Source organism: Haemaphysalis longicornis, unplaced genomic scaffold, assembly GCF_048455015.1.
Source record: "Haemaphysalis longicornis isolate Haplotype H1 unplaced genomic scaffold, Haemaphysalis longicornis Haplotype H1 scaffold_154, whole genome shotgun sequence".
Classification (NCBI taxonomy): Eukaryota; Metazoa; Arthropoda; class Arachnida; order Ixodida; family Ixodidae; genus Haemaphysalis; species Haemaphysalis longicornis.
In genome coordinates, this window is record NW_027526261.1 from 469907 (window position 1) to 495973 (window position 26067).

The 26067-nt window shown below is 47.0% G+C and overlaps 2 protein-coding genes across 2 annotated transcripts in view; both read right to left on the minus strand.

Annotated features, from left to right (window-relative positions):
- Positions 1 to 2409: 2409 nt before the first annotated feature.
- LOC144166004 (sperm-specific sodium:proton exchanger-like) overlaps positions 2410 to 26067 on the minus strand; it is a 31585-nt gene continuing 7927 nt past the window's right edge. Inside the window, exons 5-9 of the mRNA XM_077695676.1 lie at positions 17644 to 17832; positions 16852 to 16989; positions 12255 to 12452; positions 9131 to 9279; positions 2410 to 2528 (exon numbers count right to left, since the gene is read on the minus strand). Coding sequence (XP_077551802.1) covers positions 2525 to 2528; positions 9131 to 9279; positions 12255 to 12452; positions 16852 to 16989; positions 17644 to 17832 — 678 coding nt within the window. The 3' untranslated portion in view covers positions 2410 to 2524. The remainder of the gene's footprint in view (positions 2529 to 9130; positions 9280 to 12254; positions 12453 to 16851; positions 16990 to 17643; positions 17833 to 26067) is intronic.
- LOC144165996 (uncharacterized) lies at positions 21625 to 25242 on the minus strand. The gene is made up of 2 exons (XM_077695665.1): positions 25012 to 25242; positions 21625 to 24139 (listed from the first exon to the last, which is right to left on the minus strand). Exons 1-2 carry the CDS (start codon positions 25019 to 25021, stop codon positions 21867 to 21869), a joined length of 2283 nt encoding a protein of 760 aa, XP_077551791.1. The 5' UTR covers positions 25022 to 25242; the 3' UTR covers positions 21625 to 21866.

The following is a 26067-nucleotide window of genomic DNA, read 5'->3' on the forward strand; positions in this document are numbered from 1 at the left end:
GAGCCCTCCACTACGGCGCGCCTCATCGCCTGCGTTGCGTCGGCGCGTTAAACCCCACAATCAATCAACGATGGCCAATTTAAAAGACCCAACGGGACGTTTAGTTCGCTGGTGCCTCCGACCTCAGGAGTTCGACACACACGGTGATTTATAAGTCGGTAAAGCAGCACTCCGACGCTGATCGACTGCCTTTCACGAGCGCCAGTCGAGCACGCCGACAATGAAGATGACGACAGGGCCTTCCTCGTGGCGCTGGACGCTACCATCTTGTCTCAGCAACAGATGGAGGACGAGGAGTTGCGGCCTGTTTTAGACTTTTTACAAGGCCGGGACGCCAACGCTTCGAGGCCCTTCGCACACGGGTTGAAGTTCTTCTGCTTGCGCAACAGCAGCCTGCACAAGCGAAACTTTGGTCCTTGCGGAAGGGACTACCTCCTAGCTGTCCCCGCGTGTCTCCAAAGCGAAGTACTACGGCCATGCCACGACAACCCAGCGGCTGGCCACCTGGGCTACGCTCGGACGACGTCCAGGATAAAACAGAATTATTACTGGCCGAACCTTGCCGCCACCGTAAAGCAGTACATACGGACCTGCCGAGAATGCCAGCGACGCAAGACTCCGCAGGGCCGACCAGCTAGATTACTGCAACAAATTCAAGTACCGAAAAGGCTGTTTTAGCAGATAGGCATGGATTTCTTGGGACCCTTTCCAACCTCTCACGCAGGCAACAAGTGAATAATTGTCGCCACCGACTATTTAGCGCGGCACGCAGAAACGAAAGCGCTTCACCGCTGCACATCACTCACCATGGCCCAGTTTTTCATTGAAAAGATCTTTCTTCGATATGCCGCTCCGTCGATTCCTATTACAGACAGGGGAACCGCGTTTAATGCCAAAATTGTACGCACCATAACGAACCTCACAGGTACTTTCCACCGAAAATCAGCCGCTTACCACTCGCAGAGAAACGGCCTGACCGAGCGGTTGAAGAAAACCCTTGTTGACATGCTGAGCATGTGCATTGATGTGGAGTACAAATTCTGGGACGAAATTTTTCCCTATGTGACATTTGCTGATTACCGCCCAGAAAGAAACAACGCGCAAGACACCGTTTGCACTTGTCCATGGACGTGAGGCAGAAACCATGCTTGATGCAATGCTGCTTCACAACGGTGGCGACGGCGAGGAGAACGTCCAGAGGTTCATCCAGAAAGCCGATGAAGCGCGGCAGCTAGCGTACCGTCGAATCACAAAACAGCAGCTGCAGGATTCTCTCCAGTAGAACGCCCGCCACAGACATGCCGCTTTCGATCCTGGCGACCGTGTATGGGTGTAGACTCCAGTACGACGTCGAGGGATGTCGGAGAAGCTTCTGAAGCGTTACTTCGGTCCCTACCGGGTGTGTTGGTCAGTTTTCCTCTGTCAGTCGTTTTCTGTCCGCGAGGCCTCCTCGTTCACTTAAATCGTGATATCAAGATGTAATGATTCCGTACTCTCAGCGCCAGTGAGAGCAAGCGACAAACTACTGTGACCGACAGCCTCGATCCTCGACAGCTCGACAGCCTCGAAAACTTCGATTGCGATTCAGAATTGAGCAAAAACCGTGTCAAGGCTTACGTTATGGATAATTCGATATCATTTTAATGACAAAGACTGCGCTAAATTTGATTGTTGCATTATTGTGTAAAAACAGAACTCGTCAGCAGCAGCGCCGTGCAGCACGGTGATCGATTGTTAAAGCTTTCAAATGCTATCGAAATTGTGGTGGAGCACGGCGGATTCTGAATGTCATTCGAAGCATCCCATTTGAGTAAAATGACATTTAGTTTAAATTACATTGGAACACCAGTGTAGCCGGGGTACTCCATGCCTTTTCTACATTTTCATCTTTCACACTCTGCTGAAACCTAAATGCTACTGCGATGGCATTGTACTCATGCATTAGTGGTGTAGAAAGTAATGAAGGGCTAGTCAGATGTGACACATTTCTCTCTAATAATCATTATTATAGCTTTGGTTAACGGGAAGAAAATTGGGCATGGGCGCTTTGAGTGGCGCCCTCAAATAGGAACCCTGCCACTACAAAGGTAACCATTTCACCAATGCATACCTTTCGTTAAATAAATTTTAATATTTTCATGAACATGCTTTGTTACCAGTCATGAAAACAAAAGAGTACAACTTGGTTTTGATTTGTCTGAACGGTGCGTAGCAGACACTCGACTGAATTGTATTTAACCCTTTTGGCATGCATCAAAGCCAGAAGGGCGGGAAATTCGATGTAAGCTTGCAGCATTCAAAATTTAATTCTGCATTTGTATCCTAGTGCCTGTGTTGGCAATGAGTATGAGACTAGTATGAGACTAACACAGTCATGTCCAGTTTGTGAGGGAAACATTTATATCACAATTGTCCAAACGCCACTCTGGTGCAGGGAACACTCAAGCCGATGGTTGGGACAACACCGGTACCTTGGCACATTGGCGAACGGGGCCCCGTGTGTTTCGCCTCTTCGTTGGTCCCCTTACCTGTAAATATAAAGCGCACTCTGAGGCGGCCTGTCCAGCATTCTTTGCGCGATGTGGTAAGATCAGAATGTACAGCCGTTGTTAAGCCACACCTGTCGTTTAGGTCCTGACAGCATCTACTACACAATTGCAAGCAAAATACGTTAGTTATGGCGCCAGGGGGTGCGAAATGATACATAACAAGAGATAAAAATTTAGCCACATTGGAGGTATGGTTGTCACCATTTTCAGCCGGCAAAGCTGACAAGATTTTGCCAATTTTTTACCAGTGCGTAAATGGATATTTGAAAAAAAAAAGTTCACTGGAGCCTGTAGAACACCTAGTTACGTGTATACATCCACCACGACCACCTGCGGTTATTGCGCATTTCGTTTTTTTTTTCGTTTGTCTGTTCCAGTGAATTTTTATGCCTGTATTTTTTACCTTTTTATTTTCACGTGCCAGCACTCTTTACTTTCTGTATAATTATGGCTGGTATCAATCATTTCCGCCAGCAAATGTACAAGCCATTGATGCAGACTGTAGCACAAGATTGCTGTAAAAGCACGCTCCTTCTGGGCACAGGCAGAGGTAACAACTTGCCATGATCCAGGAAATACACAGCATCATGTCTTTAAAGGGGCCATGAATACAGAATGCAAGTTTGGCACATTGAAAAGACTCATTTATCCCAATAACAGCGATACCAAATTTATCGTCAATCTCAAACAAGTCACGGAGATGGGTGGGCTTGTTAACCCACCGGAAAATAGCGGGGAACGTGAACGAACCCTTCAGTATTAACAAAAGAGTAGAAGTAGTTGTGACCAAGCTAAACAAACGGTACATGTTAAGAGACACACTGAGTACCGCAAAGAAACACACACAAGAAAGGGGACAGCGGACAGGCGCTACACTTCCAACGGTTTATTAGCAAAGATAGCATCGTACATTTATAGCTAACTCCAGACATGCGCAAGAGGCGTGCCAACGATTGTTACCGAGAGAATTTATCTAAAAACCGCACCTCAGCATTGAACAGTATCGCCGAAGTATCACTAATGCATTCAGTCCCTTTCAATCTTATGCCACGTGCCTCCAGAAGTTCACGTGCCTTTCGATTTTTGCTTTTCCTCGGTATTTTGATGTTTGAAAATCGTGGCTCACACTTCGTGCAGGAAATACAATGCGTTGTCAAATGCGCGCCATTATTAGATTTTAAATTTTGCGCATCCTCCCTGAGGCGGTCGTTCAGACATCTTCCAGATTGCCCGGTGTAGGAGTTTCCAATGGAGAGGGGGATTTCATAAACCACCCCCACCGCGCAGCCATCGCACGGCTTCTCATATCGTTTTTCACAGGCCCTCCTTTTGCTATTTCCAAAAATGCGAGAGTAAAGTTGCCCGAGCTTACTTGGGGCTGAAAAGACGACAAGTACACCGTACCTCGTCGCAACCTTTTTCAGGTTGTGCGAAACCTTGAAGGTACGGAACCACTTCAGGACGCTTGTCAGTTTTTTGATGCGCATTCGTCCTGCGGAAACCCTCCTGTTTGAAGGAGGGTTTCCGCCATTGCATTTACGATCGAAAAAGGGAAGCCAGTAAATGCGGAAGCCAGGTAATTTGGTCGTAAATACGGTGGCGGAAGCCTTCCTTCAAAAAGTGAAGGGTAAGCCTAGGACGAATGCGCATAAAAAAACCGACAAGCGGCCTGAAGTGGTTCCGTACCTTCTGTACCTTCCCTTCCCAAGCCTAACGCAGGGAATCTAAGCTCACCTTCCTCTGTTTTACTTCACCTTATGGTCAACATTTTTTAGTAGGCATTTAGTAGAAACGTAGTAATCTTCCTGGGACAAGCTTTTTATCTACGAAAGGCTGTATGCTCATTGCATTTGCAATGTTTGGCTCTAGTGAAAAAAAAGGAACAATGACCAGGCACAAGCCTCAGGAAAAGCAGAATCCTCACTGACTTTCTGAATTGGTATTCACTTAAGGAAGAAATTTTTCGCTAAATCGCCAGGGAGTGTGCCCATGTCTTTCATTCTATGGCGTTGTTACTTCGACCTGCCAAGTGGATAGGGGACGTTGTGCTAAGAGAGTACGAACACGTCTTCCCATGCACAAGGTGTGCCCTCATTTCACCTGTCCAAGTACTTAATATTTATCACAGACACTTTCAAGGCCCGTAGAGCAGAGGTCGGCAACCTTTTGAGGTGGGGGTCGAGTTGCACGAAGCCGACACGGCAAGGGTCGGATGGCAAATAAGGAGGGGGGAGGCTTTTTTTGGACCGTTGAAAAGAACGGAAGTGAAGAGGTTATCTGGGTAAGTGTGAAGATGTGGGAAATGCCATCTGGAAGCGATCTTGCTTTGTTCCTGCCTAACCCCATTTGAGGTTAAAATTTCAATGTCAGCCTTGAGATGTATAGTGACAAGAGGAGAGGGGTTCTGACATCGTGCCGGGGCCGCATAATACTTCCCCACATACCGCTGGTTGCCGGCCCCTGCTGTGGAGTATAACAGAGAGGAGTGGTAAAATACAAGAGAATGTGCATTTTTATACAATAACAGAATAATACGGATTGTATATTCCTACAACAAGCATATACTATAGCAATACGACACAAACGTGCATACGTGCGCAGTTTAAGGGCCTCCAGCTTCTCATTTGCGGTGCTGATCGGTATTCCTATGCCCTTTTGTACGCTCTTTTAATCAGGTTGTTTACCTTGGTCTTTTCTTCTGTTTTCAGTTTGAGGAAGGGAGTTATGTACGCAATTCTTGATATTACGTATGCTTGTATGAGTCTTATTATATTGCCTTCTGAGGCCGTGGTGTCAGTTGACTACTCTGGATATGAGCCTGGTGGTCTGGTTTACGTTTTTCTCCTGGTCGTTGACTGCTTCTGTGTTTGAACCGTTTTGTTGTATTCTGAGGCCTAATGATTTGATAGCGTTCACCTTCAGAATGGGTCTGTTCTGTAGGGTGAGCGTGATTATCTCACGTTCCCTTGGCGTTTCTTTGGTCGATTTTGGGCACTTTTTAACAAGTAGTTCTGATTTCTTGGGCGAGCATTCCAGGCCTCTCGAAAATAAGAACACCACAACCTTGTTTATGGCTTATTGTAATGTTCTCTGGATGTTCCCATCGCTGCCTCCTGTCATCCATACTGTGAGGTCATCCGCATATATAGTATGGCTGAGGTTTTTAATTATATTAAATTTCTCAGGGAGGCCTATCATCGCCATGTTGAAAAGAAAAGGTGATAACACCGAGCCTTGCGGTGTTCCTCTACTAATGATGTCCAATTCCTTCGATTCAATTTCTCCAATCTTTATCTTGGCAGTTCTGTTCTTGAGAAAATTTGCTACGTAGTTGAAGGCCTTTTCTCGGAGTCCCAGTTTATCGATGGAATTTAGTATCGCCTCATGGCTAACCCTGTCGATAGTTTTGGTGATGTCGAGTCCTAAAAGGGCTCTCGTATCCTAAAGGGCTGTCGTGTCCTAAAGTCCGAAAAGGGCTCTCGAGTTTCTTCTCCGTATATGATTACTTGTTTTAGTTGTAGGAGTATGTCCTGCGTCGAGAGGTTTGCTCTAAAGCCAATCATCGTGTCTGGGTAAAGACCGTTTGACTACATGTTTTTGTTGAGTCTTAAGGATTATGTGCTCGAGGAGCTTTCCGAAGCATGATGTGAGCGAGATTGGTCTAAGATTGTTAAGATGTCACTTTTTTCCATGTTTGGGAATCATTACTATGTTGGCTGTCTTCCATGTTTCCGGGAATTGGTCGTCATTCCAAACTTGATTGAAGAATTTGGTGAGTGCTTCTATGGAGGCATAGTCCATGTTTGTCATGATCTTGTTCGGGAAGGCGTTAGTTTTGAAGATGCTTGAGGGTTGAGCTGTTTGAAGGGCCCATAACTTGGTTTAATTTGTAAGAACTAGGCTGGCGTACGTCACTCAGCTTCAGTCCAGCCACTAAAAAGATTTTCTGAATGAAGAAACGCAAGAAGTATAGCCTGCGAGCGTGTCTGAGCGCAGTCAACATTACTGGGCAATTGTTGCGCCGTAGGATACTTATACGCTGCGGCCAATCGCCACCAGTTGGTGGGGCAAATCTCTTATCTGTACATACCCATTATAAGCCCCATCTGTGCATGATCATCATCACGGGTGACTTGTTCTGTTGGGTCACCGACGGGCTAATTAAACCAAGAGCACTGGAACAGCTGGCGACTTTTAAGTGAGAAACTTTAAATTTCGCGCTACAGTGACGTGTTATGGGCAGAAGTGGCGTCATATGGGCCACCGCTATCATCTTTAAGAGAGAGAGAGAGAAACAACTTTCGCTGAGCCCATTTCAGGTGACGCTCGCAGGCATCAGACGGGGTGGAACCCTATTCACGAGTCCCATATGCTACGCATTGGTTTCCCAGTGACGCGATCGAACGGAGCTAGAGGCCCCACTACAATCGCCCAGTCGTGTTTTAGCGATGGGTTAGTTCATGAAGATGATGATGGTTGGTGTTTCATGGCGCAAGGCCAACGAGGGCAAAGAGCGCCAGAAAAGAAGTTATATAATGAAGCGAAGTGAAGGTAGGTATAAAAACATGTATAAAAACATGGGTTAGTTCACTGGCCGCCAATCGCAAAACAAGATTCTGTGACGTCGTAGAAAAGTGGCTGGAGAGTCGCCACTGCTTCTCGTGTTTTCTTTCATATGTACATTATTTGTTCGAAGTTTGCGATAAAATTGGTATCATGGTTATCCGTAGAAAGCGGTCTTTCTGAGGAACCAAACTTGTACTTTGTCTTCATGGCCCCTTTAACATCGCCGGCTTGCCCCTCCCCCTGGAATCCCCAAGTGGCATAAAAGGTCCATGAAGACAAAATACAACTTCGTTTCATTTCAAAGGACTAGCCCTTGGTGCTATTCCAGCCACGAAAAATACTCTTTAACCGAAAGAAAGACAGAAGTGAAAAACTTTCACGTTTTGCTCTACAGTGACATGGTATGGGCTGGAGTGACGTCATCTGGACCCACACTAAAAACGCAGTTATTAGTGTGTTAACTGTGCATCAGCTTAAGTGATGCGATCAAGCCAGACTACATTACGGTGGTGGTGGAAAGCAATTTATTGGCCTTTAGAAGGGGAGGAAACGGTTGGGGAAATGAGGCCCGGACTCCGGCTCAGGGGAATCCGAATGCCATGGACGCGGCCTCTGCTCTGCTTGCCAGTAGGAGCTGGTCCTCGAGGGAGGGGAAGTCCAGGATAAGCCTCCAAGGCCTAGGAGCATGACGGGATGGAAAAGGGATGCTGTTGTTACTGCTGGCTTGTTGGGGTGCCTGTCCCGAAAGCAAGGGAGGAGGAGTGCCGATCCGAGGAACCGGAAGAGGGGCGGGCAGGAGGCCCGGGGTGTGACTGAAAAGTCACACCATGTGCTCCACGGTTCCGTCGCCTCCACAGAACTTGCACTGAGGGTTGGTGAACTTCGTTGGGTAAAACTGGTGGAGTCTGACTGAACACATGAGATTGTTTGTCTGCAGTCGCCTTAGCATTGTCTGTTGTGGCTTGGCGAGATTGGGATGGGGATGTGGCAGCCGTCACCGCCTGGACCGAAAATGCTCGATGATTTCGGCGAAAGACATCAGGCTATCGGGTATGATATCCACAGCCTCGTCTTGATTGAAATTGGTGTTTCCGGAACCGGTTGGGGGAGGGCGAATTTGAGGGGCTCGACTCTTGTGGGCGAGGTTGGTAAGGTGGGACTGGGCGAGGACTAGACTACAATCACCCAGTCTTCTTTCTCGGCTGTGCATGGCTATAGTTCGGCGATCTCCAGTCGCAAAAAAAGGTTGCCGCAAAGTAGCCCGGGGGTCGCCACTGTGCCATGTTTTTCTTAATAGCATCGATTATTAATGCGAAGCTTTGTATGTCTGACCGATGGCATATGTAGCGTTAATAACGCACTGCAGGAAATCAAACTTTCTGTGACAATGATGATGTTAATGGCGGAAGTGAGAAAAAATGGTTTTCATGGTAGGTATCAAACCTACATCCCTCACGTTATGAAGTTGACGTCTATACGATTCCGCCATCCGACACGGTCGAGACAGTTTGAATTTGCAGAAGAGCGCATGGACAAGCAAAATAACACAAGAAATCGCACCCCACCATCTAACAACAGCAATGATTGAACGCAAAGCTTTCCTCTTGTGAAATCCAATGGTGAATGGTTTTGACCATTCAAAGCCGCTGCAATAAAAACTACAAACTGCAAGAGCGTCCAAGTTAAAGCTCAACGAGTCAAAGTCCCAACTAAGATGGCAATCAACGGGTCCCTCACGCGTTTCGCGTTCAACCACCTTCGCGTTCAACCACCGTTGTCGTTAGATGGGAGGGTGCATGACGTTTTGTTTGAAGCTTGTGATAAAATCGGCCTTATTGTTATCGGGCAAGAGAGTGTTTTTACGGAACGAAGCTTGTGTTTTGTCTTCATGGCCCCTTTAATGATGCACCCCTGCTCCTTCATCTCTCTCTCTCACCTGCATGTTGTATACACTTCTCCACAAAGCGACATTTTCTTGCCATGTGCCCATATACTTTCATCAAATACTTTCCTACCAGTGGGTATACTCCTCGTCGGTCCTCGCACGTGGCATGTAGTCGTAGTGGTGCAGTGGCTGGTGGAACCAGTCAAGGTCGTTGGGGAGGTAGTACCGTGCCAGTGTCGTGATCAGAAGCACGGGCCTCGGCCTGGTCGCCACGGCGCCCTGCGATCGTACAAAGTTGACTCTGTGTGGCGACACTTCGTTCGGTGAAGAATCATCTAAGGCTGCCGACACGCTACGAGGGCAGAGGGAGACGTTGAAGTGCAGGGAAAACACGGATGCAGCATGGCGCCACCTACGCTGCGTCCCAAGCGGGACCACCTTGGTAGTTGATGTTGGTCCAGTGCCACAACCGAGCTAGAGCGGAGGCTCGCGCGCGCAGCCGCCGCTCTTGCTTGGTTGTGGCACTGGACTATACTATACTAAATATAATATATTTGGAGTGAAGCGTTCGACGGAACTTCGCCTGGTCAGGGGTCATATTTTGGAGCCATATTCCAATATGACTCCCAACTTTGTCAGTGACTGTGATTTTATACTCCCATATATAATATATACTAGAGAGGAATCTGGCGCTGCAATCTCGGCCCGTCGTCGGCGGCGCGATTGCAAATAGAGACGTTCTCGCCTACTTGGCTGAGCTCTCTTTTGTCGCGAAGCCAAAATCAAAAAGGGTAAGGTTTATTTTTATTGTTCATCGCGCATGAAGTTTCTAAATAATCACTGAGAACTAAGCATTTTTGGAGCCTCGATTTTATAATAACAAAACAAATTTGAATATTCTTTTCTGGTAATGTTGCTTTTTTGCGAACAGAGGGAACTTTTCAGCCTGTTCATGAGCCATGCCAAGGACAAGTGGAACGTGCCTGCTCGGTACATGAAGCAACGCTCGCTGAAGCTTGGCTCCCCTAGACAGTGCTATGGTGGCTAACAGTGCTCCAGATTTCCCTCTATTATGAAACTTAGTAAAAACTCTTAGTATGAAACTCTTTCGTCCAAAGTTCTTCAATGTACACCAGTCGCGAAACTCTGCTTCAGAATACGGGCGGCACGGACTTGCCGCCCACTAGCACGCACTTAAGTGTATTGGCACAGTCCCTAGGGGACAAAAAGTGAACATTTCTGAACAGTTACGTAATCACACAACTTTATAAAATAAGTTGACTTTTCGCATAAGGAAACCGTTAATTAGGTGCTGTTTACTTATGCTTCCACGGCTTCTCCATCAAATACGGCAACAGCCCCAGACAAAGCACTTCAGCAATACTTCAACCTTTTGTCGACAGATTGCAGTCTAGTGAACTTGCCTCCCGGACTCCAGGGATTAGATGAGTTAACACAGTTCCTTATAGCAATCTATAAATAATAGAGTGCACCTTACATGGGAAGAACAGAAATGCACCCAGCAGGTCAGCACCCATAGGGGACTGAAACAAGGATGCCATTTGAGCCCAATACTGTTTCTGTTTTACATGGCAGGGTTAGAAAAAAAAAACCGGAAGGAAGTCAAATAGGGTTCAACCTAACGTATTTGCTGCAAGGCGAAGTCGTACAACAGCGTATTCAGGGAATGTTATACGCAGACGACATTGTTCTTTTAGCTGATAACCAGGCCAATATGCAGCGTCTCTTAAATATTAGCGGCGAGGAAGCCACCGACATCGGTTTACACTTTAGCGCAGAAAAATCGGGAATAATAGTTTTCAATGACACTATCACGGACGCAGTGTCTATCCAGCATGGCGAATTACCCAGAATGAAGGAATATAAATATTTGGTAGTGTGGATAAACGAAAGGAATAACTACTTAAGAACTCACGGGGAGCAACTCAAGGGTAAGGGAAAGCGAAACTCAGCTATAATGAAGCATAGCTCTGTGGGAGTATAACAAATATGAAGTAGTGAGAGGAATGTGGAAACGAATAACGGTTCCGGGTCTCACATTTGCGACTGCTGTACTCTGCTTAAAATCAGGCGTTCTATCAGGCCTTGAAGTGAACCAGAGAACAGTAGGCCGTTTGGCCTTAGGCGCGCATGGAAAAACAACTAACGAAGCAGTACAGGGAGATATGGGCTGGGCGTCGTTTGAAATTCGAGGAGCACAGAGTAAAATATGTTTTGAGATGAGGTTTAGAGCAATGGATCAACGAAGGTGGGCAGCTAAAGTTTTTAGGTACCTATACTTGGAAAGCGTGGACACGCAGTGGTTAAGGAAGACTAGAAGGTTAACGATGAAAAAACAGTGGAGAATCCAAAACAGCCAAGGTAACCAAAAAAGAAGCAAGGCAGATAGAAACGGATAAATGTAGAGAGAAAATGGAAGCTAAAACATCGTTATACATGTACAGGGCAGAGAAATTGGACATCAGAAAGGAAAATTTCTACGATAATTCCCAAGGCAGTGCTCTGCTTTTTGAGGCTAGATCAGGTTGCTGGCGAACTAAGAGCTTTGTGAGGAAGTATTCACAAAATGATTGGGTATGCGTGGTCTGCGGAAAAGAAACAGAAACTATGCGGCACATAGTGTTAGAATGTGAGGGTATCCATCCAAATCTACATGAGGGAAATGTTCGACTTCCAGAAGCCCTAGGATTTAAGGGTAGCACACAGGAAGTAGGGTAGCAAGACCGTCTACCAGGCCGGCATTTACCCGCACACCGGCCGTACGACACCCCGGACATACGACGCTTTCTCGCGGTCCCTTGAAAATCGCATAATCGGGGTTCCACTGTACTAACTGTGCTGCGTCAACTTCTGCGCTGCCGAAAGATGTTCTGATATTTTGTTGAGGAGCTGTCGCTCAGGATAGAAAGAAGTGTGTGGGTGTGTCAGGCAGGCCTTACTTCACTTCATCACTCTTTCATACGCGAATTTTCCCGATAATATTGCAACCTCAGCGCGACAGAGATATTCGTCACTCCTTCGAGGGGTGGCACATCAAATAACAGGAACGCCGTGCCTTTGCGGTGCATTGTGATGATATGAACATGTTAGACCCAGAGACGATTCTGCGCGGAAGTCAGATCATAGTAGTATAAAATGAAACTCCCAAACACGCAATGCTTTGCAAATGGCCATACGGGGGGGGGGGGGCGAATAATGAGTGACTCTTGCGCCAACTCCGTCGGTACACTTACGGGCAGCTTCATCTGCCACACGGACTGCGGTAGGTAGCTGGGCGCGTAGTAGCGCTGCTCGCCGTCTAACGACTCCACACAGCCCTGTACCAGGATGACGTCCTGAGCAGCGTCATCCAGCGAGAACTCGGTGGCGCCGTACAGGTTCGGTAGTGTGCCCGTCTCCAGGAACTGCTTCAGCTTGTCGTGGGTCCATTCCTGCACATCGCGAATGTCAAATTATTTTCTAATTTCGGCGTTTAACACGCTGAAGCTACACGTAGACTATGAGTCGCTACATAGTGGATGGCTCCGGATTATTTCAGACCACACGGGGATCTTTAACATGTGCTGAAATATCGACACGCGGAGAACGTTTTCACTTTTTTGCCTCCGTCGAAAAAAGCAACCACCGCGGCCGGTATCGAACCCGCCTCCTTGGGCTCAAACGTGAATGTTACTGTCGTGGAGCTGAAGAGAGTGAAACGCAGCTGGTGTTATTCTAGAGGCCGGATTTGGAAGCAAAGCTTTCTACCTCTTCCATCCAACGGTTTTGTCGTGTGCCCCACAAGAAACATCCAACCAGGCTAAATAAAACAACTAGTACCTCCAGGGATCGATCCTGGGCCCGAAAAGAAGGGGAGCGAGAGCCCGTCGTCTTAGCGACTAAGCTACGCCCACACGTGGAGACAGGGGAGACAGACGCTGCTTTTGATTCAGGGGCTAGGGAGGGGGAGGGCGCTTTTTGGAGCGAATCCCAGGTAACTACTGGCAGAATATCTTATTTAACTCTTTGTGGAGCCACGTGTGTGATTCAAGTGACGTTGCATGGGCAGTTGTTGTGGGTGTCATTCACAGCTTTGCTTTCCAACCACCTTCACAGCGGGGATTACCGCAAATTTTTAGGCACTAAAAAACCGCGTTTGAGGCGCCTAGAACAGGCAGTCAAAACAACGTTTCAGGCTTCCAACGGCGGAGATATAGGCGCTATAAATTTTTACTCAAATGCAAATAATTTCAGACAAAGACGTGCGCGACCTTTATCTACGACAGGAAAACCAATATCGTTGTTGTTTATGGTGGCACAAAGGCGCCATCACTTCAAAGTGGCCATTCAATTGTCCCATAAAACTGTTAAACAAGTGGCGATCTATTGACTTGGTTCAACAAGCGCAGTGCTCAGTCATGTTCAATGGCCACCGTCGCTTGCCCGAGCGTTGCGTATAGCGAAACAGGCAGGAAAAACAGTAATCGAGACCTGGGATTACGGATCACTCCGCCGAAGCGACGGCCCCGGATGTCAGCGCAGGCGCGCGTTTTGAAAGGAGATTGCGCTTAATGCGTGAAATCGGCGGCTTTTTATCGCGTAGTTGGTCTGTCGTCGCTGCAGTAAATTATGCGCAGAAAAATCACCGATAAGTCACTCAAAGGACTCCCGTCTTTTTCAAAATACTCGTAGTAAGGCGTGCCGGGTTCCTCCGCCGCGCGGAGGAACAGCCCCCTGCTGTGATGAGGCGCATTGGAAACTTCCGTTGTCGTTCTTGAGCTGCACAGCTGACGTCTGCCCGGCGCAGTTTAATCACGATGGAACAGAAACATACAGAAATAATAAACTCAAGAGGTACTGCGATTTACCAAGAAATTAATCAGCTTTTATACGAAGACTGTTAGGTAAAACACCAGCAGTTTTCTCATATGCGATGATACCCCACTTGAACAATCAAGACGTACCAACACTGCCACATACATTTTCAAACATCTGAAGAGTGTTTATTTTTTAATGGTTTTATCAACCGAACAGATTTTTGATGGAAAAGCACGTTTTAGAGCCCATCGGCAGCATGCAGCTACGCACTGATGCTTCGCGTTGGCTCTTCAAGATGGGACTGATCTGCTAACTGTTGGATGCTCGACTGTTTTGTTGTGCAGCCGTTGTTTTGAGAGTTGAATTAGAGCATATGCCTGTAGAAACGAGGATCCGACCGCTCATGTTCGAAGAAATCTGTTCGCATCTAGAACACGCGGCACGTACTCTAAGAATCACTGTGAAAATTGTGCAAACAACTACCACCGCCTCCATCCATAGCAAAGTTGTGCCTCTTGTCGCGGTGAACGAGCGTCCCACTCTACCGGTGTTAGCGGTTGTTTTCCGGCATTTGGTTGAACCAGAGGGCTAGGTAGAACGCTATTGGTTCTGAATAATCAATTCTGTCCGGTAACCTAACGATCTCAAGTTGCCCCGAAAGCGAAAATTTAGGCTACGTAGTGTTCATATAGCGCCAGTAGTGCAAATAGGCTTGAAAATAGGCACCTGTAAGAACTATTAAACACCACAAAGCCCTTCTTTGCCTGTTTTTGTGCTGATATATCAAGATGCCCAATAGGCGCGCAAGGAACAGAATCGGCATTTGCCTAAAATCGGGTCTGTAGTTATTACGTATAGCATTTTGTTTTTAGCTCTGCCGCGTGAAGCACGTGGCAACGCGTTGCAAAGCGCAATGCCGCGATCACAGTTGCTATTAACGGGACAGTGCTTACCCTTGCCTTGGCTACGAGGTTCGATGTGCGTTGTGCTGCGGTTATGAGGAATGATTGTCTAACGCATTCCAGGCAAGGGAGCAACGGCGCCAGGCGTCTTCCGCAATGGAAGCCTTATTCATTCTGCGTGCGTGGTTTAGCCTTACACGAGACCAGCGTGGTGGCTAATGATGATGGTGGCGTGCAGGCGCTAATGATAGACATTGCGGTGGTGATAATGATGCTGCTATAATTTCAAGCACCTGGGGATATTCAATGTGAGCCAAAATTTCGGCACACAGCAGGCTGTGTTTCCCCGCCACCAGAAAAAAAACTGTGGTTGATTCATTTGTCATATGAATCAGTAAAACACGGAAGTTAAATGTGCCGTGAAATGTGCAGCTGAGCATAATGTGTGGGTCGGGGGATGTCTTGCGGGTGTGCTTGGCGCGCGACGTCCTGCTTGCGGGTCGCTTCGGCAAAGGGGCACTGGCGTCATTTCCGTGACGGATATGATATCAGTAAAATCTTGAGGTATCGCGGCATAAAACACTTTCGTGAAGTATAACGTACTTTTTTAGTACTAAAGGTTGCTTCCACGCAAGAAGACCCTGTGTGCAGGGGTGCACCCTTTACAGGCCGCTTGCTTCTTTGTACATGCGTTATTTCCGTGACGGATATGACGTCAGCGAAATCTTCGTGTATTCGGGAGTAAAACACTTTCGTGTTAAAATGGCCGCCCCAAACATTCCAACATGCATATTCCATCAAGGCCACAGCTGCTGCAGACCTTTGCAGCACATTTTTAATGGATGTCTTCTGTTTTACTATTTTTATAGCTCGCTTGAAAGATCCGTTGGTTTCCCCCCGGTACATTCTTCGAAGTACTTCGCCACTCACCCTTGTGCCACCTTTCCTGCATTGTTCTGCTTACATCTGCCAGTGGACATCGCAACCACTAGTCAGGGCGCACCATTGTAGGACAAAACCCACGCAGTAACATAACAGTAATAATACTAATGGTAACAATGGATAACAACAATATATGAAGAGTATATTGGGGTGTACCTCCTATAATCTGTGCTTGAAGAGGGTAGCACAATGCTACATAACGATAACAATAGGTAACCATCCACAAGAGTCTATTGGCGTGTACAGTTAGAGGCAAATGATATGCGAATACTAAAATATGAACCAGGAGATGCAAAATTAAAAAAAATACTGTTTGCGGAGGTCCAATAATTCTGCGCTACTGGTATATTGGGAAAGCCAAATTTCCCAGCTTTGTTTTTTTTTTATTAGCAACGCGTCATTTTGACTTGAATGGAAAGAAATCGTGCTATTTACGATTTAATCATAACTAGCTGCGCAGTTTTCTTATACCGCCACCATTCTATCGCTCGTCCCGTATTGATCACATGCATAAAGTTGGAATCACTCATTGACAAACTGACACATTTTTTCACTCATTCCTAGCCCGCACATCAAATGATTGGAACCGCCTTCCTGCAGATCTAGCATCCATAACAGATCATGCACTTTTTCAACGCTCGTTATATGCGTATTTGGTTCCAGATGAGCAATCATAATTTGTTTCTTCTAGTTTTCGCGCATTGTTGCCCTTGTATCTGCATTTATTTTTTATTTTGTATGCTTTGTTCAGCATATACCACTCGCTGTCAATGCTTGTGTCTGGGACATGCAACATTGCCACCTTCCATTCCTATTTTCTTTTCCTTCCTTTGCGATGTGCATATATTTTGCTTTATGCCCTTCTGATGTGAATATATTTTATCTTACTAATTGTTCTTGATTATGTTATTTATGTCGCGACCACGTATAGTTAGCCAATTTAAGAGATTTTGTGTAATTTGCCGCATCTGTCCTTTTTTTGTGTGTACTCTGTAAACCACGCCTGTCTACAATGCTTCGGCGATTGAGAGTAAGTGAAATAAATAAATAAATAAATTTGTGTGTTCCGGTTCATATTTTTGTGTTCACGTTTCGTTTGTGCACGACTGTACCTGTTGCCGTGCGTGCATGGTTGACGAGAGCAGCAACCACACGGTAACATTGACGACAGCAGTACACTATACAGTACCTGATATCGCTTGTGGTTGATGAGCACGCCAAGAGCGATGCGCACGGCCACGGAGAACCACATGCGATAGATGACCGTGGGCGGGTCCGGATGGAGCTCGGCAATGCGCTCCATCACCTCCATCGGGATGCTGCACAACTGTGGCAACGAGCGTCGTGTTGATCCCCATTTACGTCTCTATGAGGAAAATGCAGGGGTGAAGATTGAGAGATTAGAAACAAAACAAGCGTGCCTCTCATTAAGGGGTCACCAAAAGAAAATCTTGCGTTGTATAACGGGCCCATGAAGACAAATGACAAATTTGTTCGTTGTGGAAAAGATACCTTTTGAAGACTCATCTCGATTCCTGCCACACAAGGTGTTTTTAACAAAAAGCATTTTAATACTTTCAACTTTTACGGACAGGAGTGACGTCATACGAGCCAGCACTAAAAAGTTATCAGCGTGTTAGCATTGAAGTGATAAGATCAAACAAAACTAGTTAATCGCCCAGTCGTGTTGTTCGGCCGTGGCTTGGATCGGCAGCCGCCAATCGCACAAACACGATGCTGGGATCTAGAGAAGAGGCCGTTTCCTTAATACCTCGATTATTTGTGTCAAGTTTGGGATAAAATTGGCTGTAATTGACATCGGGACAAAGCAGTCTTTTTAGTGAAACAAACATCAGATCTCGTCTGCGTGGTCCATATTATCAATATTTTCGTTCATTGGATAGAAACGTAGAGCCTTCGTTCACCCGTAATCGGCGGCAGAAGAGAGAACGCTACGCGAAAGAGCGATCGTTCTTAGAACCTCGACATCGGTCTCGCAGACGGCCTGGCAGACGGACGGCTGTGCGGTGAGAAAGCCGATGATGCCGATGCAGTCGGGCGACACGAGGTAGTCCTTGAAGTCTCCGTCACTGAAGTAAAACTGGTTGGTGTCCGAGTTCTGCAGCCGGCCCTCCACGTCGGTCGTCTGGTGGGTGCCCTTGCCGTAGACCTGCAGAGCCGCCTACGTGACTACCGGGGTTCCCGGGTTTTATTTCGCCAGCCCGAGTTCTACACTAAAGGAATTAAACTACCGGAAAATGTTGCCACGCCTTCTCTGATTTTTCTTTGCCCATTTTCAGATATACGAAGCCTGTTTGTAATGCGCCACTTCCGATGGTGTTTTGGCATCTGCCATTGAGATTCGCTTTATTCTCCCCTTGCTTGTAGGCAAGCAGCATGTACCTCGGTTCGTGGAACTCACCTGCCGAGGTTCAGAGGCAGTGGAAATAAGTCTGTCCTGGCATAACTGAGAAGAAATTCGTGCGTGACACCAGGCATGCATTAATACCAATGAAAATCATCCAGAAGAGTCAATTTTGGCATTTTATAGCTTCTTATGATATGAAGATACCGAAGCATCTGATGCAAGCTCATGCCGCTAATGCAGTTCCGCCACAGCGCCCACTTTTGCATTAATCTGAGGTATCTCTGATTTTTTGTTGTGGACTGCTTAATTAAGAACTGCCCAAAAGCAGTACAAGGACTACGCCTTTGCCATTGGAACGAATACAAAGTTTCTCTCAAACAATTCTTGGGAAGTCGGAAATGTCTCAGCGATAAATGTTGGCGCTGTGCCAAAAATAAGGTTGTGGCACAGCTGTCACACAAGAGTAATTGGTCTAAGTAGTTGTGCTGGCTTCAGCTGGGCTAAAAAATAACAGAAATAAATTAGAGAATAATCAAAATAAAATTTGATGATTGCAGGTATCAGACAAACTATGCAAACATGATATACCATACGGATTCACTTCACGGCAAGACCTTCTATTTTTTTATTTTCTTTCTTGTCTTGAACAGCCCCCTCCCGAAAAAGAAAGAACAGGTATCACAAATATTTGGTGCACTTTCATCCTCCATCTACTCGGATGAAACCTTTTAAAGGTATGCCCGAATGTTAAGAAAATCACGCACCCATCCATCAAACGACGACGATTGTTGAACGCGACGGATTCTTTGACTCTTGATGGATTTTTTGGTTGCTGTTTGAGTTTTCCAGACTGCTTCGACCATGTGGAAAAGAAGCGATCGGACAGACGCCGGCTTCATAACGCAAGCGACCCAGGTTCGGTTCAGGCCACGGGACGCGTTTTTTTTTTATTTCACTTGGGCGTTTTCGCATTACATATGCCACCAGTGACAACACCAAACCTTCGCTTTAAAATTGCGGAAGCTGCACCGCTGACCATGTCATCACTCGATCACATCGCTGCTGACTCCCGTGCCGCCGCATTGAGCGAGCACTACACCACATTTCACCATTTGTCTATAACAAACTTAAAACCAGTGACACGGCAGCGTTTTTACGTTGGCCTTGATACGACATATTGTGGTACTCTGTGGGGAAACGTCGATTATAGACCCTGGAATGGCATAAGTGGACATTGCTGGCTTTGCTGGGAACTAGCTTTGCTGCAGTGCGTCTCCGGCACGCGCCGTGCACCCAGTGAAATTCGACTAAGCTTCTGGTTTAGTTGCAACAAGTGGAAATCTTACACAACCTGCGATTTTCGTTGTCAGGGCATCTGGAAGTGCTGGAATGACACAGTTAATTAAGCGGCTGAAAACTAAACTATGCAGCGACTCACCGCCTCTGCTTCTGGGGTTCTCTAGCTGCTGACATGTTTGAAAAATGCTTTGTGTTGCTATTGTGTGTCATTTACAAAAGCTCTTGCTCAAAGCTTGTTCAAGCGCCTCATTTTATGCCACGCGGCACAGGAAGAAGTCAGCGAAATGGGACATCAGTTCATCAGCCTACTCATGTGTACTGTAGGACGGAGTCTCCCATTCACCCACAACCACTCTTGTCCAGCGCTGCCCGAGTCCACAGTTTACCCCCGAATTTCTCTACTTCATCCCTCCATCAATTTACTGGCATTCCCCTTCTTCTAGACCAATCTCTTGATATCCACTTTCTTACCCTAATTGTCCAGCGGTTGTCGGTTCGTCCCACTACATGGCCAGCCCAAATCCCTTTCTGTTTCCTTATTTGAACTATGATATCTTCTTCTATAGTTTGTTCTCTGATCCAGGTAGCTCCTTTCCTGTCCCTAAGTGTTACTCCTAACATTATTCACTACAAATGGAAACTACTTGAGATTTTGCTGATATTGATTGATTTACTGTTAACGTCCACAAATGCCCTATATACAATTGTTTAGTGTTTCCTCTTGGTTTATTTTTGTTTTATTTTCCAAAGACAAGAACTTCATTTACTCCTTGCCTGGATATTTCCTATACCTTTCCTATACTCCCCCATTATTGGAACAATTTCTCCGGGTCCCTATTTTTGTGAATCATGAAAGCATCAATAGTTCTCAGGGCAAAAATTTAGCGGGTTTCACATGCTAAATTCGAAATTGGCACTAGAACCTGCTGTTTCTTGCTTATTTTTGGTTGATTAAGGTGTTTGGTTGTGTTAAAGATGGTACTGCATAAGTGAGTTAGAAATGGCACTGACACAGCTCACACTTCAAGGTTGAGACACACACACTCATACAGCAACAGGCACAGACCGGTCGTTGCTGTTCTGCTTTCTTCGCACGCTGCACAAGGAACTGATGGTCTTTCACTCATGCGCACACCAACACCACTACACACTACAGATACATCTGCGAGCAGTGACCGCTGAACACAGCGACACAGCGTAGTACCAAATGCCCCTGCCAACAAGAGAGACATGCCCTCCTCCTCCTTGTTGGCTGTGCTTTGCTTCACTCAGCAGACGAGCCGCTTTTAAGTGAAGCTTATCACTGTAGGCACAAAGCATGCAAACACCTTGTAGCGTTCCTTTGGCTATCAAGCTCAGTGCTGTTTCGCGGCGCCGACAAAAGAAACACCGCCGACTACACTGCTTACAATTGACTAAACCGGTTCGCAGCGCGAAGGAAAGCGTCCCGTGGCTTTGCGAGAGCAACGCGCCGTGTTTTCCGGCGCCCTTCTTCAAGGACGAACTCAGGACTACCTGCAATTTAAGCTTCACTTCACATCGATTTTCACCTATATGCATGGGAGTCGTCAATTTTTTGCATACCTACGTCCCTTTGCATTGCCTATTAATGGAAATCCCCTATTTATGAGCATCTGTTCGTACCGGAGGCTTCACAGACTAAAGTTTCGCGCTGATGGTGCATCTAGCGCTCTCGCACTGAAAGCGGCAGACAAGCGTCACCCTTCATAATCTCCAACCCTCTGTGAATAATCCTCCCAGAATTATAGTTCTGGCTACACTAAGAAAATCAGATCGCGTCTAAATTAAGAAAATTAGTGGTGTCTTCAGTAAACCAAGTATGCCTGAAGTGTTGCTGAGGTCTTGCTGTTGCTGTGCGAGGTCTTTTTTCACACAGCCCTAAACGTATTCATCCTATGACGTTTCATATAATGACGACTGTGTTGTTGACACTCCAGCTATGTGGTCATGCCAGCAAGAGGATCTATGGTGTCTATTTTTCCCTTTGCAAGCAACTGCATGTATAGGGAAAACCATCGAGCGTAGGCGCATTTTTTACCAGTGTAGGAATATGAGAAGCCATTACTCGTGTAAAGGCTCCACCGTGTCCAGCACCTATAGTCTCGGTGGAGCAATTCAGGTCATGAAGTGGTAGCTGTTTTTGCCTCTGCCCACTATCACCCGACATCTCTGGACCACTTATTCGTCCAGACCGTAGGCATTCCAGTGTCAGGGGTGCTACTGACTAATTGCAGTTTGGAGCAATTTTTGGAGCACAAATATTTAGGTTTTGGATCACTTTTGGAGCAGCCAAATACAAGTTTTGGAGCACTTTGGAGCAATAAATTATGAATTGTATAGAGACATATAGGAGGGTTTTTTGGGAGGGAAATCGCAAGTAACAATGCGTTGCATCAAGAATGAAATGCTGCCTTAAGAAAAACTAGTAAATGTAAAATTGGGACACTGAACACAGTCAGCATATGATCACAACTTGTTTATTAGAAATGAAACTGATGACTCCACTGCACCGCATTCTAGATCTTCTGCAATTCTTCATTGATAGCTGCCAGCTTGGCCATGTTCTCGGAAAGGCTAGAATTAGCCTCAGAAAGTAGCACCTGGCCACATTCAACATCATCCATGTTCCTCCTAGTCACACCAGACTTGATGAGCCCCTGGGCCCTTTCAAGCATTGCCTTTGACGAGTCCAGTCCTTTTTCAAGCCTTTCTTTCTCGTCACAAAGCTTCCGCTTTTTCTCAACAGTGGACTGATTAGCAGGCGATGGTTTTCTTTTTTGTGCCTCCCGGTCTTCTGCTTCTCGTTTTAGGCGCTCCATGTAGGCTTTGTGTGAATTTCTGACTGACTTGATTAGCTCTCTTGTCAGTGGCACACGGGAAGGCTCGCTTTCGTAGCGCTTCAAATAGCTCTTTACTTGGCGGATCCCATTGATGGTTGTGATAGCTAAGCTTGACCGGTTATCCAAAATATGCTTATTCTCACTGAATCCCCTTTCACAATCGGCATTGCCGTGGGGAAGCGGTAGCATAGCACGTACAAGCACTAAGAGGAGAGGGTATTTTGCAGAGTCAGTGGCCAGCAGTGAAGCCCAGTAGCTGTCAACACTGCTACTGAGGGATGATGCCCCATCGACTACAGGCCGGCAATGAAGCGAATGCCATTCGTCAATCAAGCAAGTCACCTGCTCCGTTTTGACAATGTGCGGCACACAAGCTGCAACGTACTTCAATGACTGTACTCTTTCTTCCATGGTCAGGTGGCTAGATGGATCGAGAAAGCGCAAGTGAAGAAGCAACTTGTTGTCAAGTGGAAGCTGCTTGATGAGATGCTTGGCTGTTGCAATGTAGAAAGCTTGAGCACCAGTCCTGAAGGTTTTCTTTTCTTGTGGATCCCAAGCCTTCATCTCTCTCTCTGTGTCTAGACCAATCTCGGGGGCTTGTTTGAGACCAGTAGCTGCACCCACATCAAGACGCTTAAGCTCTGACCCAGACAAAGAAGCATACACTTCATGTCTTACGAAGCGGCTCAGCAACTTTTTCACGAGATTGACACACTCGGAGTACACAACGTGAATCAGCGGTTCATCTTTCTGAAAACTTGCCTGAAATACTATAAATATCTCAGCAGTGTTCCGCAGAAACAGCATCTTCTTGTCAGCAAGCGCAGCTGCCAGTCTAGTCTTGAGCACAGCACCTGATGGCCGAGAATCAGTCTGGGTGTTGAAGTAGGCCTTTAGTGCTGCATGCTGTTCAATTACTCGTTCCAGGCTGTCTTGAAATGTCAGCCATCTGTTGCCGACGTGTCGAAGGAAAACGTGCTCTTGTATTCCCAGCTCTTTTTGATGTTCCTTGAGGTTCGAGGATCGAACGGCATGCTTGAAGTAGTAATATACATCTAACACCAAGAGCTCGACATCACTGCCGAAAGAGTTGAGGCCTGTGCCGAAGGCATTGTGCACTTTATGCAAGTTGCACTCACCGATGTCCAAAAGATTCGGACAGACTCCTTCCTTCAGCTTTGTTTTGACACTCTTCATTGTGTTAGGGCCGTCACTAAAAAAACAAAGGAACTTGTTCCTTGGCAGGTCAGCAACACTTTTCTCAATACAGTCAACCAAAATGTTGGCTGTGGCACGACCCAAGTTAAAAGACTGCAAGTGTTCAATGACAACTTTCTGTTGGGCTCTCGAAAAGTACCGCAAGAGGATATCCAGTTGCTGAACACGCTGCTCCGGTTTTGGGGTTTCATCTATCTGTATGGTGTAGTACACGTCTGGCCAGGAAACCTCGTCTATGACCTTACTCTTGAAGTGGGGTCCCAGCCCATCTGAGACAATATACGAGGCCTTGGTTCTTCCACATGAGAAGCTTTCTGCAATCTTCGAGTCGGGGAACATCAACGGGAAGGTCCTGGAAGCGGTGTCTGCATAGGCAAAAGGTATTGCCTTCACGGCCAGCGACATGGTGAACAGTGCCTCTGCCTTGGTGATGTTGTCACTCAGAGATGTGGCTGCTGCATCCCCACCAAAGCTGAGCGTTGGCTGAACAGATGTTGGCTTTACCAGCTTGCCTTCAGCGTCACGGTGCTTTTCCGCCTCCTTCAAGTGCATTTTTGCAGAGGCATGTCTCTTCACAGCAGATGTGCCATGTTGTGCGCATGAAATTACTAAGTTGCAGAGAATACATCTGGCTTCTGAAGCTCTTTGGCCAGCCTGACACCACACTTTGATTTGATCGCCGTTGCTGTCGACCTCTTCAAGGACAGATGCGTTGAAACTAGTGAGTCGAGCTGAAAAAAAAAAATAACAATAACAGGTACATTAAGGAAAGCCAGACAGCTCATGAAAACCAGCACAATAGTTTTAAAATCAATCAGGTGGTGTACAATTTACATACACACAGTATTTTCTAGCATATATTGCGCGCGAATAATTGATAAACCAAATACGCGAATTTTGTCACTACGTGCACATTCACTGCACTGCGGAGTGTGGTCACAGAAGCATGCGTCTCCACAGCCATAATGACATCTTTCCTGCCGTCTATTTTAGACGGCTTAGTATCATATGCAGTACGGAAATTCGATGTTCAGCTCGGCCACGGTGAGCGCGCTTGCGTTCAAGGTCAAACGAGCATGTACGAGCGTCAAAATGATCAAAAAGTGGCCGCCGCTGGCATAAACACCCAGCTGCTATTTACACGAGTAATCAGCTCTGCCCTTGCGACTCGGCGCACAACGAAATGGTGTTGCCTGCATTTTATATTTCAAGGGGTTGATGCTCTCGTTCGCGCTCGGGTAGGGGAAAAAAAAAAGGGGGGGGGGGGGGGTGATTTCACTGCACGGAATTAAATCGCGGGTAGGGGGGGGGGGTGATTTCACAACGCCTACGAGGCGCCAGCCATAAAAAAAAAAAGGGGGGGGGGGAGCGGGGGCACTGGCACGGTGCGCGGGTTATGAGCATTACGGTACTTTTGGTTCCATGAACTCAGGTTCCCCACTGATGACTAGGCTACTCGACGGGCGGGACTACACGAAATGCGCACGAACTCGATAGTGCGCGTTTTCGGCGAGTGTCATTCACACGTGCCTTAATTGTGACAGGTGCACTCGGAATAAGCTTTCGCACTAAGGTTGCGAACATATCATTCACAAAGGCTTACCTTTCTTCATTGCATCCGTGCACGCAGACCGCTGTCCAGGTCCAACGACAAATGGCGCGACAAATGGCGCCGAAGAGCAACGCCTACAAGCATACAAGGCCCGCCATTCTCGCGCTGTTTTGGTACACCCGCCAGGGGGCGGTAACAACTGACAAAAAAAAAATGCAGGCAGTCATTTTGGAGCATACTGGCGCAATATTTTGTGTTTATATCAGTTTGGAGCAGAGAATTTGCCTTGGCGCAAATTGGCGCATTTGGCGCAAGAATGGAAGCCCACACTTTAATCACACTGAGTGTGATTAAAGTTCAGGAAAAAAAATTTTGAGGCGTAGCCAGCTGGGAAGAAGTTTCGTTAAAGGCCAACTGGACTCAAATTTAACCCTGGCTAAATAAATGTGTTTTAGGTACCATGAGAACTATTGCGACGCGACCGGTAGCTCTGTGCAATGGTGGTTATTCAGTTTCAGGCACTCAAAATAACGCCCTTGCAGACGACACAGCTCCTGCCGGCGTGTCGCGCGAACAGCGATTTAGCGGAAGTGACATGCCAGCCGTCCAGGCCGATCGGCCTGCCTCGCAGCTGAAGAATCCAGGAAACTCGCATTTCGCGCCGCCGGTACGCCTGGCTTTCATGGCTCCGAAGAGGCTTCATTAACCGTACGGTTCTGTCCTTTTCGAGTGTCGTCGCGACATCGCGAGTGTCGTCGCGACATCGTCGGAGGGCACGAATAGTGTCGTGCTTGCGGGACAAGCGCTCGCTTTTCCGCGCGCCTCCCACACCCCCCGCACGCGCGCGCTCACACTCATCTCCTGGCTTGCCGAGCCAGCCGCGTCGGCCGGTCCGCACAGCTCGCGCCGTCAGGCTAGACACTCTAGTCAGGCCAGGCCGCTGGCAGTGGGTGGCCGCTCGCTCCGACGGCTGATACGTCACTTCCGCCTCCCCGTAATGGCCGCGTTCTGCCCAGTTTCGTTTTCAAAATCGTCGAGTTTTGCTGGTCGCTTGCGGCGTAACTACGCACATTTCAGGCGTCATAATTCGTACATCGCGGTCTTTTT